This window comes from Cariama cristata, unplaced genomic scaffold, assembly GCF_000690535.1.
Source record: "Cariama cristata isolate BGI_N322 unplaced genomic scaffold, ASM69053v1 scaffold2027, whole genome shotgun sequence".
Taxonomy (NCBI): Eukaryota; Metazoa; Chordata; class Aves; order Cariamiformes; family Cariamidae; genus Cariama; species Cariama cristata.
This window is the reverse complement of record NW_009626895.1, coordinates 14026-32160: the sequence shown is the minus strand read 5'-3', so window position 1 is coordinate 32160 and position 18135 is coordinate 14026. Positions and strand designations below refer to the sequence as shown.

General features: G+C 38.0%; 1 protein-coding gene across 1 annotated transcript in view; it reads left to right on the top strand.

Annotated features, from left to right (window-relative positions):
* Positions 1 to 18135, top strand: part of LOC104164769 (catenin delta-2-like) — a gene marked incomplete at both ends in the record, with an annotated part of 77105 nt that overhangs the window by 50459 nt on the left and 8511 nt on the right. The window contains one exon of the mRNA XM_009704212.1: positions 1490 to 1574. Coding sequence (XP_009702514.1) covers positions 1490 to 1574 — 85 coding nt within the window. The remainder of the gene's footprint in view (positions 1 to 1489; positions 1575 to 18135) is intronic.

Below are 18135 nucleotides of genomic sequence, written 5' to 3'. Positions count from 1 at the left end.
CTTTCCCTGTGTGACAGCACGAGAGAACTGGTGTTCATAAGGTCATATTGGCCAAGCCCATATTGGGTTCGCATAGTTCCTGTTTCTCCTCAGTACTCACAGTATGGCTGGCGCAGTTATTTTCCTGGTTACTCCATGCTACCAGCACCCCACTAGCCAGGACAACTGGGAGTATAATAAAAACAATTATGTTTGAAAGAGTTTATCATATTCCTGTTTATTCACCAGTTACCCACCTACTGCTGTACTCTGTGGTGAGAAATGGAAGAAAAGGGGAAAAAAAGAACCAAATAAATGACTAGGAAAATACTGTATAGGTTAATTGAATTAGTTGTGTCATGAACATTGCTTTACCAGCTTGAGTGTCAGCCTACCAGTGGTCCTTCTCAAAAGTCACTGGATGCACTAGAACCTGACCCCTGAGAAGACTTCCTGCCCAAACCAATAACATATGCTACTGGTTTTCTAGTTTCCCTTTGGTTTTGCATGTGCCTTTTCTGAGTAAAACATGAATCACCTCAGTGACTGCCCTGAACTCCACTAATCCTCACTCCAGACTTCGGCCATTACAAGGTTTTCTAGCACTCTACTGCTTTATGTGTATTATTGGTGTAGCACAGTGTATGTGTCCTCAATGGGCTGGGACCTCAATGGTCCTTTTCTATTTGACCCTTCTTCAATGAGCTGAATACACTCTCATATATTTTTGGGGGGATTTTTTTTAAAGTTACCTATCCCAAGAGGAATATATGACTCCAACTGATTGTAGCAATACTTTAGAGCTTCTTTCAGAACCTTTCTGAAGAGAAAGTCCGTGTGAGGTTGTATATATGGTTTTCAACGTGACATTGTATTGTCGTCATTAAAGGGTAATGGTGTCAGCAAGATGCAAGTCCTAATTTGGATTCCTAATGAAATGACTTTTTATAATCAGTTGGATTTCTGCATCTTGGCTCTGCACTTCAAAAACTGTGCTCATCACCCATCTAGAGTGTTTCTTTTGGCCACTGCTAAGAGGCCCTTAATGCATTGAGCACACTGTCAAGAGTTGAAGTTTGACAACTTATAGAGAAAGAAACTCTGGCTCTAACTTCTTGTCCTGTATGCCAAAAGTTGTAGCCCGGACCTCTTCTTAGATACACATAATACCAGTTGGGTCCTAAACAATTTTGCCAATTACTACCTCAAATTCCTCTTACTATGCTCTCAGAATGAATCCTTGTTCTCAGTGTGCTGAGGAATGCACATTTTGCTCCTCACTGAATAATTAGTACTATAGAAATAACATGTATTACTTTTGCTTAAAACCACATTGGTCTCCAAGATGCCAACCAAAGATCTTATGGTGCATTTGAAACACACTTTAATTGTGGGTTTAAATCCATAGCAATGCATTTGAAAATCGGGATAAATGGAGTCTTGTGCTTAACAGTCTCTTTCTCACTCTTTCTTTCTCTCTCTCTCCCTTTGTAATATATGTGTGTAACAGGCATTCGCCAAAAGTGGTGAAAGCAGCATCTCAGGTCCTCAATAGTATGTGGCAGTACAGAGACCTGAGAAGTCTCTACAAGAAGGTAAGGCTTGGATTTTTCTAGATTTATCATTTTTTATACAGTTACCCAAATTTGTGGGCTGAGAGACTTCAGACAAAAACATTTATATGACTGGAAATTCACCTAGAATTTAAAGTTTCAGATACTTGGAACTGTGAGTTTTTCCCTCATTTCTACTTTTAACATAGAAATACCTTTTGAAAATACCTGTGGTGGTGAAAAGGGGGTGTGGATTTGATTTTCAAAAGAATTTATACCAAAATTGCTGGATCTGACAGCCCTGGAGAGTGAAGTCCTCTGTTCATAGAACAAACCTATGCAAGCTCTCCTACTGTACCTTTCCTTCTTACACCTCCCCACCCTGTCCTGAGGAAATTACCAGATTTCCAGCCCTTCAGCTCCCAAATTTCCTCATGAGATTGTAAACAAGAGTATCTGAAGGATACTTAGGGAACAGTTACATACGGAGCTGGGCTGAAAATTGATAGCTTCACTTCCAATCAGCTGGCAGACAGTAGCATCATATACTTGGTTTTCAGACAGTCTATGGAGTCTATTGTACCATACCATTCCCACAGGCCTGCTAACCTCTTAAAGATGAATTGCAATACAGTAATATGATCCTGTGAAACAGCATCCTGTCTAGCTTTTAAAACGTAAGTATCTACTTTGTAAATGACAACATTTACAGTAATTCTTGCTGAGTACTTCCAAACTGAATTACATTCCATGTGAGTATCAGCCTGCAGATTTAGTTCTCAAAAGTCTTCTTGCTACATGGAATTTCACAGCCTATCTAATTGATATTTGTATTTATAATCTCAGCCAAGAGAGCTCAGACTTCATGTGGCACAAAAGTTCAGGTCCTAGTTAAGACTGAGGCATAAGAATGGTGAAGTAAGGAAGGCTCACAGTGGTGTAGTCTGTGTTGTATGTATTTTGCACAAGAAAAGAACTTGGTTACATGAAATGTGTGCACCAGATCTCAAACTGGCAGAAGCTGACCTTCTGTTTGAAATGCTGTTCTTTTGCATGCCTCAGCTCTGCTTGTGTCGAGTCTGAGGAGTAAGGAAGATGATTATTGAGTCTCTCCCATTGTTCACTTCCAGTATTTTCAGCCATCCTTGGCAGCCCTAGGGATACCATATGCGAAGACGTTCCAACTAACAAGCTGGTACTCAACTGTCCCATTAAGAGGTGGGAACAAACACGAGCTAGAGTAGGCTTTTCTTGATGCAAGGCAGTAACACTGGAAGTGTGCGTAGCCTGACTTCTGTGCATGTGGGTGGCTGCACTGTAGAGGCTGAACTTTATTGCACCATAATCTCTTAGAGGTTCTTGCAATGTCTGGCTCATTTCCAACCTTCTGTCTGTATATATATGCTGCGATGGAAAAGCAGTTTCTGGGGTTGCTCCATGCATGAGGTAATCTATATGCTGTATGGCTTCTGAGTATACTGCTACCTAAAGGACATTCTGTTGGCTGCCAATGTGAATGCCTGGTAATGGGTAATGTACTTACATGCTAAGCATGCTTGGGTACTAAGTACCTTGCATGCTTAAAAGAACATTTTCTGCGGCCACAAATACATACTTGTGGTATGGAAAACAGGGCAGGCTAGCCTTTGAGGTAGCTTCCAGAACACTCATAAGAGACAGATTGTCTATATTCTCAGGAAGCATTTTATTAATCTCTATATTGGCTAATTCCTACAGGCTTCACAAAATCTTAAAATGAAGGTCAGTCTCTGCTACATATTTGTATACTCATTACATGTCACTACATATGCTGCTAAGCCTTGTATAAATACAGTTTCTTTTAATCAAAATGTTCAGATAGTTAATTTAAAATACTCCTGCTTGTTGAAAAACATACAGTAATCTTTATAAAGTCATAATATTTATTAAACTTGCCGACAGTAGGCTGACTTATGCAGGCTGTCTGAGTTTCACCACTGTTGGGAAAATAATGTTTTTATGATAGGAAAATTAGAAGAGTTTGCATTATACTAATAGTCAGCTGGTTATGTAATATAAAGATACTGGGTCAATGCAGTCTTTATTTTGTCCCATTAAAATACGCGTGCTAGTAAAAATGAGTGAACATACAGTCGACAGTGGAATACGATCAGCACTTTGCAGTATCTTGCACTTGCACAGCCGTTCTTTGAAGTGCAGGTAAATCCCATTGCATAACCATGAGCAATTTCTTCCTAAGTACTGAAGTATCTATACATTACTTTCAAAGAAAGTACAGAAAGACACAATTTTGTACTGTAATACAAAGAAATTACAAGCATCACATCACATTTAAGAAAAAGCAGCAGCACTCACCTTACTGTTTGAGAAACAGTGTAACCAAATAGTTTGAATTCTGGTATATTTTAGAGCTAGATGTTTACAGTAGAGTAAGTAAGAAGAGGTAAAAAGAGTAGAAGTATTATTCTTTGTATTATTTGGAAAAGAAGGTGATACATGTTTACTGCTGATAGAGTAGTAGTCAGTGTATTTAGTCCAAATATGACTGCATCAGCAAAAACATGAAAACATTTTTCACTGTTGTAATTTTGCTCAACATGACAGGAATCATCCCATAGCGGGCATATTATAAACTGCACTGACAGAAGGTCCATCCAGAGTTGGGGATTGGTGTGGTCACCTAATGACTTGCCACGCCTGTGAAGGACCAAAAGCCCAGAAGTGCATAGGCACTGATTTCCCACTTGCAGCACTCCCCAATAAACTTCTGTCTGTGAAGTGAAGTGCAGGAGTCAGAACCTTGTCCCTCACCTGCTGCCAGTAGCGGGGCTGCCCTAAGCAGGGTGTTTGCAGTGCTTCTTGCAAATTCCAATCCCATTGTGGTAGAGCAAGCTCTTCAGCTTTAACCAAGACTGTAATATTAGTATGCCTCTGTAGTGAAACCTAAATGAAGTCGCTTCTAAGGACACTGTCAAAATCAGCTGTTGCATAAGAAATAGCCCAAATTTAACAGATTTCAAGGGGCCAGCTTCAGCTATGTTGCTTAAGAAGAATAATAGTGTGCACAAATTTCATTGTGCCACCCAGTGTCTGACAGACATTGCCTATTTCTCTGGGCCATTCAAAGCCAAAAACTGCAGCAGCAACCACAACGACTCCATCAACTTCATTGACCAAATCAAGCAATATACCCTGTCTCAAGGTCATAGTGTATCTGGCTAAGAATACAAACAGTATCTTTTGACGACACAAAATTTTAAGGTCCTAGTCATCTTTTTTATCTTGAAAAATGCAAAATTATTCCACAACTCAGTGAGATGGGAGGCATAGATTATTAAATCTAGTAAGCCAAGTTAAGCTAGAGGTATAAGTGTTTCTGGAAAAAGAGTTTCAGGCTAGCCTGTATGCTGTGTTTAAACAGAGAGGCAGAGCAGGTGGACAGAACAAATCCTGCCAGCAACGTAGCTCTGACAGTCCTGAGCTCAGAGTTCTGGTACCCAGGAACTTCTCAGCAGTGGGCTGATCTTCCTCCCAATGAAAGCAATGAGAAGGCCCTACTGATTTCATAGGTCCTTTCTGTAAGGGCCCAAAAGGAAGAGCTGGAACTTTTGCAGCCAGTTGAACTTCACTGGGGAGACAGGCTAACTAGTCTGCAGCATCCAATGTCTCCTGGGATTCCCAAGATCCTATAAAAAATAAGGATTGAAGGTTTGTGTGTTGCTTTTATTGAGTTTACTGGAGCAGGAAGATTGTGCCCATTTATTAATAGCTAATATAAGAGCAGTTGCACTCTTTGAACTGTTGGTCTATCTTCTCAGATAGGTTTTTATTCTCTGAAGAGCGTGCTTAGGTGGAGACTGTAGCTTTTCTGGCTCGGGAGAATGGGGGATAGATTTCTAACTTCCCACAGCCTGAACTGCAAGCTCAAGGAGGAGGAGGCGTTGACTTTGTTGTCCCAGTTTCCACTTGAAAGTTTCCATTATAGGTCCACAATACCTTAGGCACTGTGTTTGCAGAGCTATGTACCCTCTGCTGACAGGTTCTTTCCAGTGTACTAGGATTTCCAGTTCGTAGCTGTGTTGTGGCTTTAGTGGGGTACATAGACTTGTTAGACTGGGCTGGCATGGAAAAGGCACAGCAAGTAAATAGTCAGCATTCAAGTCTGTGAGTGAGGTGACAGTATTTACCATCCTTTGTAGGCTTGTGCTTTGGGGAAAAAAGAAGATTTCACTCCCTAGTATGGTTACTTTGGCACTATCCTAACACAATCCAACAAGGAGAAGTTGTAAAACTGCATAAATGTTTCTGGTCCTAAAATTACAGAAAAAAACCCAAACTTGACAGACCAAGAGGAAGCAATTAATTTAGTCTTGAAGCGAAGGAGTTGCCAGCCATCCCAGAAGTTTAACTTGCAGGTGCTTCATCATGGAAGAGTTCACAGGAAATACTGTTCAGTTTGCTGAGCAATAGCTGAAACAGAAATCTAATCTGAAACAAAATCCCACCAAGAGGAAAACAAGATTCAGATTTAGTCCCATATAAGCAGTGTTTAGATTATTTAGTGTGATTAATTTCTAAATACTGCTAAAGCTTAGCAAGTAAAAAAGAGGATGAAATAGATGAAATATTGTCTCCCAAAGAGTGACTTTAATGTCATGTCATTTTCAAACTTCTTTGTTCTCTACAAGTAAAACTTACATTTTCATAAATGATCATTTATCTGTCTCTGTTTTTGTGAGTCTATTCTGAAATACTTAAAATCTGATTTTCAAAAATGCTTAATAGTCACATGGTCCATAGCTCTGTGGGTGGGTCAGTGGCTCAGCACTTACAAAAAAACAAGTAGAGGAGCTGTCCCACTTGTCCCTGTGCTTCAGACTCATGGTACACCCCTCTTCTTCAAGTATCTTGGTAACCTGTACAGTCAGCAGGAGAATTAAGTGCTGCTTACAGTCTCCAGAGAGAGGTCCTGTCCCATTTATGTTTAGCCACATAAGCAAGATGAAAATATCTACTATGGTAGTTCTTTAAAGACACCTATTTCCAAGTCAGGAACACTGGACCCTACTCCAGTCTCTAGGGTATTAGTTGCTGAAGATTTGGGGACACCTTTGAAAATACAGATGTGACTATAAGAGAGCAGATTTCCATTAGCTGGTAAACTCTTACCTATCTCAACATTCAAGGAAATAACCAACTACTGTTAACAAGATAGCTTGTTAAATTACATGAGGAAATTTGAGCAAAAGGGTTGTGCTAAATGAGCTTAACATGAAAGAAAATGTATTAGCTAAAAACAAGCTTCAATTAGCATTGAATGTGTGTAATATTAAAGAGCTGGAGGAACTATCAGGAAGAATATGTTTTCTATTAATTGGTTTGCTTTGCCTAACCACTTAGGCTCCAACAAAATATGTTTACATTCTATCATTATGTTTACACTTACTCTGTCTTCCAGTATATAAGTAGAGATCACAATGCATTTGTAGAAATTCTTTTTCTTTCCCATTTATTATCATAGGTTTCTGTTCTGCATGGAATAATAGAAATGTTTGTCCTATTCACCTGCCATATGAATAAAAATACAACCAATTATTTGAAACCAGGGAGGCTGTTAGAGGCGGTCGTCCTTCAGCGTGTAGTGTGCCATTTACAACAGGGATACTATTGTGATAGGCATTTAATGAAGTCAGAGTAGTCACTCTGAAGATGGCCTTGTCTTGTCATTGGCTGGAAAAGATACTTAGAATTGCCAGAAGCCTTAGAAGCAGTTAAGCCAGTCCAGATCTAGAAGAGGACTCTCTTTTCATGTGACTTTCAGAATAATAAAATGATGACTCTATGAGAAGGTCTTTTATGGCTAAATGTTCCATGAAAATTGCTAGCAATAAACTTCAAAACCCTAGTTGAGTTTTAGAATCTAAAGTCCTTTCTTAAGTAAAATATAACTACTCACCCTTGAAAAATGTTAATTACATCGTGCTATCATGTAGACTTGGAACACATCATTTGGATTTTCTTCTGGTAAGGTTATCGTCAGTCAGACGTCCCCAAAAAAGATGCTGTTTTAGGTTAAATTTATCTAGTGAAAAGCTTTGTGCAGAACTTAAACCCTACATTAAGAATCTAAATTCCAAATCTGAAATATAATAGTTCCTCAAAAAGGAACTTGAAGGAACTATTCATGTGCTGAAATTGTTAATGAGGATATGCATTTTGTAGTGCTGATATTTCAGCGCGGCTTAATTTATTTCTGTACAATTGGCAAGGCCTTTTTCAGGTTAATATGTCACCCTTTTAGAAAAAGGATGGATAAATTTAAAGTAACCCCCCATACACACACACTGTAATATAAAGCTAGATTTTCATTATAGAGAAGGCATTGTCTAGAGCCCATTTTTATATTAACTGTGAAATGCAAGTACCTGATTAATAAATGATTGACTGATTGATTGATTTATGGCAGTGGGCGGCCCCAAGCTTCAGTGTGACTGATGACAGAGGATTTTCACCAACCCACCACTCTGGGTCATGGCACGCTCAGCATACTCTCTCCCAGAGCCAAGAAACCAGAATCTATTCCCCAACCCAGGTATTCTGGCTGTCAGCTGACCAGTGTTGAATTGTTATGTTTCATGCATACTGAGATTTGTAATCAAAAGAGTTCTACAGGAGACGTTTGAATCAAAAGTAACAAAGCCTTACTAAAGAATATATTTTTAAATTATACAATTTAATTTCCTGAGCCCTGTAGGTTCTAGATGGAAAGCATCTCGCTTCGCTCAGGCGAGCAATCTCATTCATTTCAGCCGCGTGAGGAAGGTGTGCAGAGTTTTGCTCTCTCCGAGGACAGCATATACCAGAGAGGGGGACAAGTACATTTCATTCAGTTTCCTGACAAGCTTTCTGGCATTTCTGTAATCTCTTTTTTGATTGTCTGAACCTTTCGAACAGAAAGGCAGTTATTGATAAGCACTATGTTGCAAGAGCAGATTAAATTTATCAAGCACTTCGCTTTCTTTTCTGGCCCAATGGTATCTCTAAGAAAAAAGCAATAGCTGCATATTTCAGTAAGAAGATCGCAGGTAAACGAGGATATCTGTAGAAAAATCAGTGCATCCATGAGTCAATTAAACTCTCAAAATGCTAGTTTTCAAAATCTCTATTAATAGAAACAACAGAGATTTCCTTCAGACATAAAAGTACAGTTGATGAGAATTAGCACAACTGGGCATTTTTTTTATTAGAGGCACTATTTAATTTTAGGTGCTAAAATTCCATTTTCTTAACCAAGTGTAGTCTTTTGTTTTCCTCCTGATATTTTTTTCATAATAAAATGTGACTCTGTGGCATTATTGCGAAAACAAAATACCTTTTACATACGCACAACATTCAAGTAAACCCATGGAGAAACCTTTATATATGTGTATGTCTGTGTATTACTTGTGATAAAATATTTAGAGAAAATAGGAATTTACATGGTTTTGCTGGTCAAACAGGACATAGTAGTTATGCTGTTCCTTTCAGTTTATTCTTTTTTTCTGCTAAGTTTGCCTGGAAGATAGAGGACATCAGAGAAGATCTCATTTAAATACTTGAGACATAAATATCTTTCAAGGTTAGGGTAAATCCTTTTAATCTTTAGCTAACAGGAATATGATATTTAAAATGCCCAGCATTTCATCATCTGATATATGACATTACTGTCTTTAGTCAATCAGGAATTAAGCAAATTCCTAAATTGATTTTAAATATAGGAAATGTGGAAATTTTCTGTGGAATTAACATATTCAAGCCTTTTTAAAGCATCATCTGAGTAATTTTAAAGGATAGAGATTCTATAACCAAAATAGCAAAAAAAATTATAGTCCTCAAACATATACTTTATTTTTTTCTTTCTGTTTCAGTCTTTCTTGCCTAAAAACATGTTATTCATATGTAAGTGAGCATTTTAAATGTGTTTTTTTTTTCAAATGGCAATCTTGTTAATAATGAAATTATCATTGGTTTCAGTACTGGAGTAAAAGTTGGTATTACTGTTTTGTGTGTGTGTGTTGAATTATTATTAATTCTATGTTTTATGCTGTATATTAGTTTCCAGTCTTCATGTAAGATAGGTTTGCCTTTCCCAATGCACATGCAAATATGAAGTATTTCTTCATTAAAGCAAAAGCATATTTTCTATTCTGCAGGAAATAACGGGTAGTAGCTGCAGACCAAAGAATAATCTGTTAATCTTTTCACATTCTTTCTTAGAGACACAAAACCTCTTCGGTGATGAATGATACGTTAGTCTGGAATTTTCTTTTCACCCTGATGCTTCTTTTTTCAACATAATTAGCACTAAGCAGCATCACTGTATAGTATAAACTTATCATTTAAATTACTTCCTCCCTTTTTGATTGCATATGCCTTCCCAGGGATTGTTTTTTTAAGAATCATTTAAAACTTTGTCAAGTAAATTTTTAACATTTGTGGCTTTTTCATTGCCAGTTGCCTGCTTAAATAATATCCTGTTTGTCCGTACAATAGGAATTTACATATCATGAGCAAAATCATGAAGCCTAAAGAGGAAATTGTGCAAATAAATTGAACTGAGCTATACGGGTAAAAAAAACTTTGGCATATACAGAAGTATTCAGAAGCATTCACACTTGGAAAAAATGGTGTATAAACTGTGCTTGAATTTTTAAAAATAAAAGAGAGGGGAGGAAAGAGAGATTCTCAGCATTTGGCATAACACAAATATATTGAGTGTCTTCACCTAGCTGTATTATTCTATATCATGTGGCTAGTTTTTAAGAAGAACAATTTAGAAGAAAATTTATATCTAAAATATTACAAAATGCTAAGTCAAACTGAATGTTATTTCAATTTTATTTTAATGCAAATAATTATCATTTCACTTTTGCAGTCAAGTAGATCATGTTCTGATTTTCCTAGCTTATCTATCATATCAAGTAATATTTTTCCTAGTTCCTTCTAAACCCCTTTGAGTTTATTAACTGTGTTGGACAATACTAGAAAGAGAAGGGATTGCCATTGTTACTACAATGGGTTTTAAATATTTACATGACCTAAGGAGGCTAGAAAAGCTTTTTGAATCCAAAATGTTGATGTTCTTACTTATATGACAATGACAACACATGATGGAGTATCAAAATTTATGTTTCTGCATCAATTGTTAGAGGGAGTTGTTTTCAAATGTTTTATGCTTCTGAATTCCATCATTTACTGTATAACAGACTTCATTTCTTTTAATCATTTTACATTTAACATAGTTAAATTCTTTGTGATACTCTCAACAAAGGTTTGTTTACTATGCAGTATCACCTACCATTCCTTTAGTCATGTTTCAGTTATTCCAGTATTTATATATGTCTTTCTAACACATTTTCCATGTTTACTATGGTTTTTAAAACATTAGCAGTAATCTAAGATACAGTCTGTGCTGAACTGAAAATTCAATACTGATGATAGTATTTTGATAAAAACAATGCTGTGTAGTTGAAGCCAGACCTTGCCCGTCCTTAACGCTATTTTGGTGCAGGCTTTTTTATTGAATGGTATCAAAAAAAATCAGGTATGATCACTAAGCACAATTAAAGCCAAACTAATGGCTTTTTTTTGCACTTCTTGCAAATACTTGTGTGTCTGTGTGATGATGTGTCTGCGTTTTTGCTGGTAAATATCTGTATGTGCACATATGTATACACAAGTGGTGGTCTGTGTATGTAAAACTTACTCACAACACAGCATGGATGTAGAAGATGCTGCCTTTAAGCAAGATGTCTAAATAAAGAGAGCTTGGGAATATATAAAGAAATAAACCTTAATGGTTTGAGCTATGAGCTTAGAAAGTATGTGCAGCTATGCTTGACTCTTGAGCCTTAAAGGCATGATAGTGCTTTCCTTTAACATCAAGCATTGTAGCAAGCAGTAATTCAACAACCAAACTTAGCAGTAATTTTTCTAAATTTTCAGTAAGAAATGCATGGAAGCCCACACCATTCTCATCCAAAACCTACTAGACTCAAGTAGTGCTAAACAAATAAGAAAAGAATCAAAGTTTGTCCAAACAGTTCTCTAGGATGAGCGATACATATATATGCTGCTAAAGCATCCTCAGCATTGGTAGTGAGTCTCATGGTAAGCTCTAGCTGACTTATGTGGGAACGACTAGGTATTTTTCACTTGAAAACCCAAGTCCATTTTAAGGTTACTAAGTACAGATTTAGAAGAGAGAAGTTCAATGTCATAGCTCTCTAAAGTCTGTCTCTAAAGTACTCCACCCTTTGAACTTCTCTGAAGAAAAGAAAATTTAAAATGCAGCCCAGGAGTCAGTATCTTTGACTTAGAGCCTTCTTTCTGAAGGGAATTGTATAACTGAAGTTTCTGAAATATCCTTAGGGTAGAGGTACAAGTAGGCATCCAGAATCTGGAGGGTGATGCATAAGTGGAAGGTCACATCTACAGAATTTTTCTTCTCAAAAGTACAGTTCCTCATAATAAGATTGGATTTTAATACTTGAATACAAAGTAGATACCTAAGAAAATTATCTGCCTGTCTTTTGGGACTGGGAACATTTTTAGTCCACTTAAATAATGTACTAGATATTTTAAAACAAATAAAAATAGCATTAATTAATGGCAAACAAAGTTTAGCTGGATTCAGTTGTACAATGCTGAAAAGAATCCAAAAGTCTTTCTAAAGAAAGACTTTCATAAGTCTTTTAAAGATACATGCTAAGAGAAACCATTTTTAATTCATGTCGATCTTTTTCTCCAAAATTCATTCAAGGAACATGATTTCTACCATTCAGTACAAAATATCATTTTTAATTAACTTGTATGCTTGATCTTTGCATATCTGGGTTCAGACACAGATAAAAGCATATGTGTAGTAAAGAGTATGGGTGAGAAACTCAGTTTCTCCCAGCAAACTTGGATGGGTATGTTGGATGACTGCTTATAGTTTTGCAAATGAATCGGATCAATAGAACTTTTACTAGTAGTAATAGTGTACGCAAGCAGCACAGAGGGGATGGAAATCAAATTAAATTTATTGCTATAGCAATCAAAGCATATTTTCTTTTCAGAGGTAAATAGTCTAGTTGTGATGGTCTGATATATAACACTGGGCATCTTTTGCTGATGCTCCTCTGTATTGCTGTACTTACACTATCATCATCCTTGTTCTTCTGGGTCCTATAAGGAGGTTAAAAGTGTTTGTTTAACGTGGCCAGTACATGTAAATTCAATCAAAGTTCAATGAAATATTAAGCTGGTGCATCAATATCCTACTTTCGGTTCTCTGGTATTCTACATGATCTAATAATGGGTGGGGGAAAAATTGCTGGGAAGTCCTTCTCATTTCTCCCCTCTTCTCTTCATAAAGCCACTGACAGAATTCAAAAATGGCCTAAATATGTCTGCCATTTCAGACTTGAATTAAAAACCTTGTATTTTGAAAGGAGTCTCTTTTGTAGTGTCCGTGCTTCGTTCTGGGGGTTTTTACTTCATTTACTAGCTGATACAGTTTGTCTTGATAAAAGAGCTATAGCTTCTTCTTCCTGCAGAAAGTAGAAATGAAAAGTTTCACTGGCAGTTTCTAAATAGTTTTTATTGCTTTTAATTTTACAAAGTGCTTTTAGAGCAAGTTGTGGTACCTCTAAAATGAGAGTTGTAGGCTTTGGTCCAATAGTGTGTTCCTGTTGGAGTTAACAATACTAAAGCTCTTCTTTACCAAATCAAAAACTATTCGAGGTATTTCAGTAAAATAGAATATGCATTTCTTATTATTAATGTCTAAGTGTGTTCATAAACTACGTGTTCAAAGAAGCGTATCATTAAAATTCATACATCTTAGCAATAATGACTTGGATCTCCAACTCTCTAGTTAAAGGGTATTTATGCAAGAACTTTGGACCTAAAACCAGGGAGAGCATGAGTTTATCTAGTGATTTTTCCAAAGGGGCACTGATTCACTTGTTTGTCAGACAGCTACACATTTGGATAAAGTGATCCCCAGTTTTCAGCCGCAGTGCTGCTCTTCAGGAACCACAAAGTCCTCATGGCTCTTGATCACCATCCATATCATCAGTCCTACCATATTCTTCACTGTAAGAGACAACGGTGCAAATTTTATTCTGATAATGATTTTTTTCATGTTTTATGTTCACAGGTGTAAAAGAGTTGTATTTGGTTGATTTTATGGTTTAATGCATGAAAAGTAAGATTAAGAGGCGATGATTAGTTTCTAGTCTTTGTAAGGAGAGTAGGCTTAAGAAACTGACCCTAAGCATAAAGTAGTATTTGCCCTACCCCTGAAATTTTGTGGCCAGGAGCCAGAGTTTGCATTTCTAGGGCATAAACATGTTAAGATATATGAAATTGCATTACTGGAATGAAAATGACAATACAAGTCAAAAATTATTGCAAACACTGTCTTGGATGCAAGTTTTTTTTATGCATACAAGATACAAGCAAAAATAGTTTTGTGATTCTGACAATTTAAATTATAGCTTATATACCTTATGCAGGGGAAAATAGGAGAACAGAAATTCTAGCTGAAGGGCCAAATACTGCCTTCATTTCCTCTAAAATATATTAAAACAATTTTATTTCTGTTTAAGAGGCAAAGTGATGCTTTGAAAAATGAATTTATTTCATTTTATTGCAGTGTTTTGAAAGGTTTATTATTTAGCTGCATATAACCTCAGCAAAATGAATAATGAACTCTGCCGTATCTGAAGTCTTGTCCTTCATGCTTTGCCTCACATACGAATCCCTTTTCTTATAGCTATTTTATTCATCAGATTAGGTCTTGTCATCTTCGCAACTTGCACAACAGGTAATCAATAATTAATTATGGATAGGTAAAGCAATGCCTCAGTGATTTCCTGAAACATCCCAGAGTTGCACTATATAAAACAACCGGGGATAGTTACCTAGCTGTTTCTCACTTGGGTAGAAACGGCAAGTAATTAACATACCTCTCCCTTATCATGTGTCTCTTCATAGCTAAAATCAAGGGATGAGATGTAAAATTATGGTAGAAGATATGTCATTAGAAGATGATAACACTGCACATGAAAAAAAAAAAGGCATTTGAGAAAGAGAAAACTAGCCAAGGCCGTCTGTGGTATTTTGAAAGGAAAAAATTGGGTGATAGTCTCAGAAGAATATAGTACCTTAGGCTCTGTGATGACAAGAGAAAAACAGGGAGAGAAAATATTCCAAATGATTTTGGAGTGGAACACTGACAATAGGAGAATAATGGCTTTGCTTTCAGAGAAGCTGAGATGGAGGCTGGGAGGTCTCGTTTCAAAAAGAAAGAGTTTAACCACTGATTCTGAAAATGTCACTTTAAAGAGCTTACAGAAAATTTAATAATCCTCATCCAGTGCCAGACAGTTTTGCTGTGGTTAATGAGTGTCTGACTAGGAGCCCTTCTTTAAGCCTCATGCTGCCCTAAATACATATTTCTCTTTCAGCTTCTTAAGCAATTGAACTTCTGCTGTGACTGGGATGCAGAAACGGTCACTTATAAGTAAAAGCCATTTGTACATTGAAATTCAGAGTGAAAAGGAGAGAAGTGCTGAGGTCGAGCCCACTATGCATCCTAAGAAAGGAGGCTGATGCAGTGTGTGTGTGTATCGCCCAGCTGTGTCAGCTGGGGAGCGGTGAGGCAGCCCCCCAGCATCAGGCACTAAGGCAGGGGGCCGAGAGCCCCTGGGAGAGGTGGCTGCTCCAGAGGCAGCTCTGCCCCCCAGCTGGCCTGGTCCTTCCCAGCCCCGCCACCACGGCTCTTTGCCTCGGCTCAGGTGATGGCACTACTCCCATGGCGCTCACAGCGTGGCCTCTGTCCTCCCCTCTCAATTATGTCTGTGCAAGGGAGGGGTGAGTGGACTTCCTCCCAGGCCACTCCCAACATAACCTGTAACCGGTAAGTCACTGGCATCATCATCATCATCATCATAAGGCATGGGAAGCAAACTGTATTTTCCTTTAACCACTTTGGCTAAATGGTCGTACTGTGATTAACTCCTGTACTTTTATCCAAATTATTATAAGATTTTTAAATCCCTCAGACTTGAATAATTTTGCTGTTTTAAGTAATTTTCTGGCTTTCATAAGCTGTGGAAATAAGACTATAAACCTAAATACTAAAGTCCTCAAATTAAGATGAGTTTCAGTGATCCATGTCTTCACTTTGTATCTGTTGATTTTGAGGGCCTGGCTCATTAACTCTTTGGGAGAGGAGGGGAAAAAGGACAATTGCAGTCAGCAGCCCTTTGTCTTTTGAAACCACTGAAGTTACTCCAGATTTCCACTTGCAGACTTAATACAAAATTAGTTCGAAGGATTTAACCCAAACAGCAACCTCTGATGTGTAAGCTGGGAGAATGCCGGGATCTTTCAGGCTCAATCCCTACTACTCTCTTCAACAACGTGTCTTGAGTTACCACTTTGGAAGCAAAAGAGAAAATTCTAGGAGTAAAAATGTCAATGTACTGCTTATAATTGTTTGTAACTTAGCTGATGGCAGTAAAAAACCATCAGTGAAGTAGATTTACCTGGAATACATCATAAAGCAGATCAATGCCCAGGAATTCTCTGAGATTTCCTGGAAACAATGCAAGCAAATCCAGAAAGGCCGCAGGAATCGTTTACTGATAATAGGATTTGGCACTGTAAATTCAAAGCAAAAATGAAAACAACACTTTTTTAAAAAAATTAGATGGTTTATCCTGAACGAGTTGATTTGTTTTTCAAGAGTGTTTCTAGAGTTGCTGAAGTTTTAAGAATTTAGTGGGAATCGCTCTTCCAAAGTAAACACACTTCAAGTACAAAGGCAGGGGCTTTTTTAGAGAACAGCTGTCTCTCCATCTCTCCTTCAGCAGCTGACATTTCCTTGTCAACTACTTTGGTGGCATGCAGGGAGCAGTCCTGCCAACACACTTGGCGTTCAGGTGTGTTGGTGGGGGGTGGTTAGCCTCCGCTGCCGTGAGGCTGGCAGAGGGAGAGAACTCGGGCTCGGTATCGCTGTTAAGAATCACTGGGAAATGTATTTATTCTTCCTCTGGTATTAAAAGAAAATTGTATGATCACAGGTTGTAAAGTCTAATAATAAGTGTGGTAGTTGGTGAACATTTAAACCACATTATTTCAAAAATCCCATTTAAGGGCTCCGTGAGATACATATGTGGATCACCCCAACCTTGTTACCATTTTAGATTTCTCACCACAGTCAAGTCACGCACATAACTTTCATATGTCAATGTATGTAGATAATTTGATCCAGTTCTAATTTCTGTTATGTCTTATTAGCATCGTGACAACAAATTCCCAGTGAAGAATTGCCCAGACCTGTGTAAGTCTGATGAGCCTTGACTTAATTCACATCAGATTTATCTTTTACTCTAGACAGCGTCACACTGGTGCACACCAGTCAGGATGTTTCATTTAACCTGACAGCAGTGCTTCAGCTTGTGAAGGAAGCAATGCCAGCAACTCAGAGCAATGTCTGGTTGAGTTTCAAAGCAAGTAAATCCTACGTTACGTACTTACAGGCACTTTGTCTTGTTGGTGTATCACCTATCTCTAACACCGTGATGGGTCTAGTTACTGATTCCTGCAAGTGGTTGCCTATCAAAACTTCACATTTCTACAGCTTATTACCATTACAGGAACAGTTATTATTACAATTAATATTCTGGAACCAGTAAAATGCTGGCTTACAGATAAGGAAGCAGGATGACAAAACAAGTCTGGTCCTGTATGCTTCAAGTCATTTGGAAAAATGTCTATTAAATCAAGTCACAAGAGGATCAGGCCTGAAGCAAGAGGTAGCATGCTGGAGAGTTTGTAAACTTGGGGGAGGCAGGACACGGCATTCTTTGTAGTTTTTCAGATTTTAGCTGTGTCATTATTGGATTTGTTGCATCGTTTTTGTTTCTTTTCCCTAGTGGGATTTCTCTGCTTCCAAGAAATTGCTCTCTTTATTCCTGACGATGTTAGGACGTTAGTGGCCAGGAGTCAGGGCATACTATGCTCTTCAGCATTGAAAGATACTGATGTGCATGCAGCCACCGTACAGTTTTTCGAAACCTCGCAGTGCTTTTTAAGTCAGTGTCTTCTTAGCAGCTGATCAGCATGTTCAGTCAGAGGGTAGGGCTTGTCTTTATTTTTGCTGCATGGCTATTAGCACATGAGCTGATGTGGGGTTTCTTTCTGGGTGGATGTCATGAGGTCATCCAGGCTAGGCACCACACCGAGGCTGGCAATATTGGTGCTCCATCCCTGACTCCGCCATCCATTCCTTGGTCACTTCATTGTATCTGATCCCCTCTCTTTCCTCTCTCATCTGTGAATTCTTCAGGCAGGAGATCTGGTTCCCTGTTGTGTCAGCATGGTGTCAGTTGCCATCAGGGCTTAATTTCATTCAGTCCTCGTCATGTTACTGTACTACAAGTGAGAAAATGGTGTGTCTGGTATCACCCACCTCCACAAATTATCTCTTCAAGTCAAGGACTCTGCTCCCAGAGAGTTCTGAAAATTTGAGATTCTTGCAAACACAATAGAAAACTTCTTTCTCTTT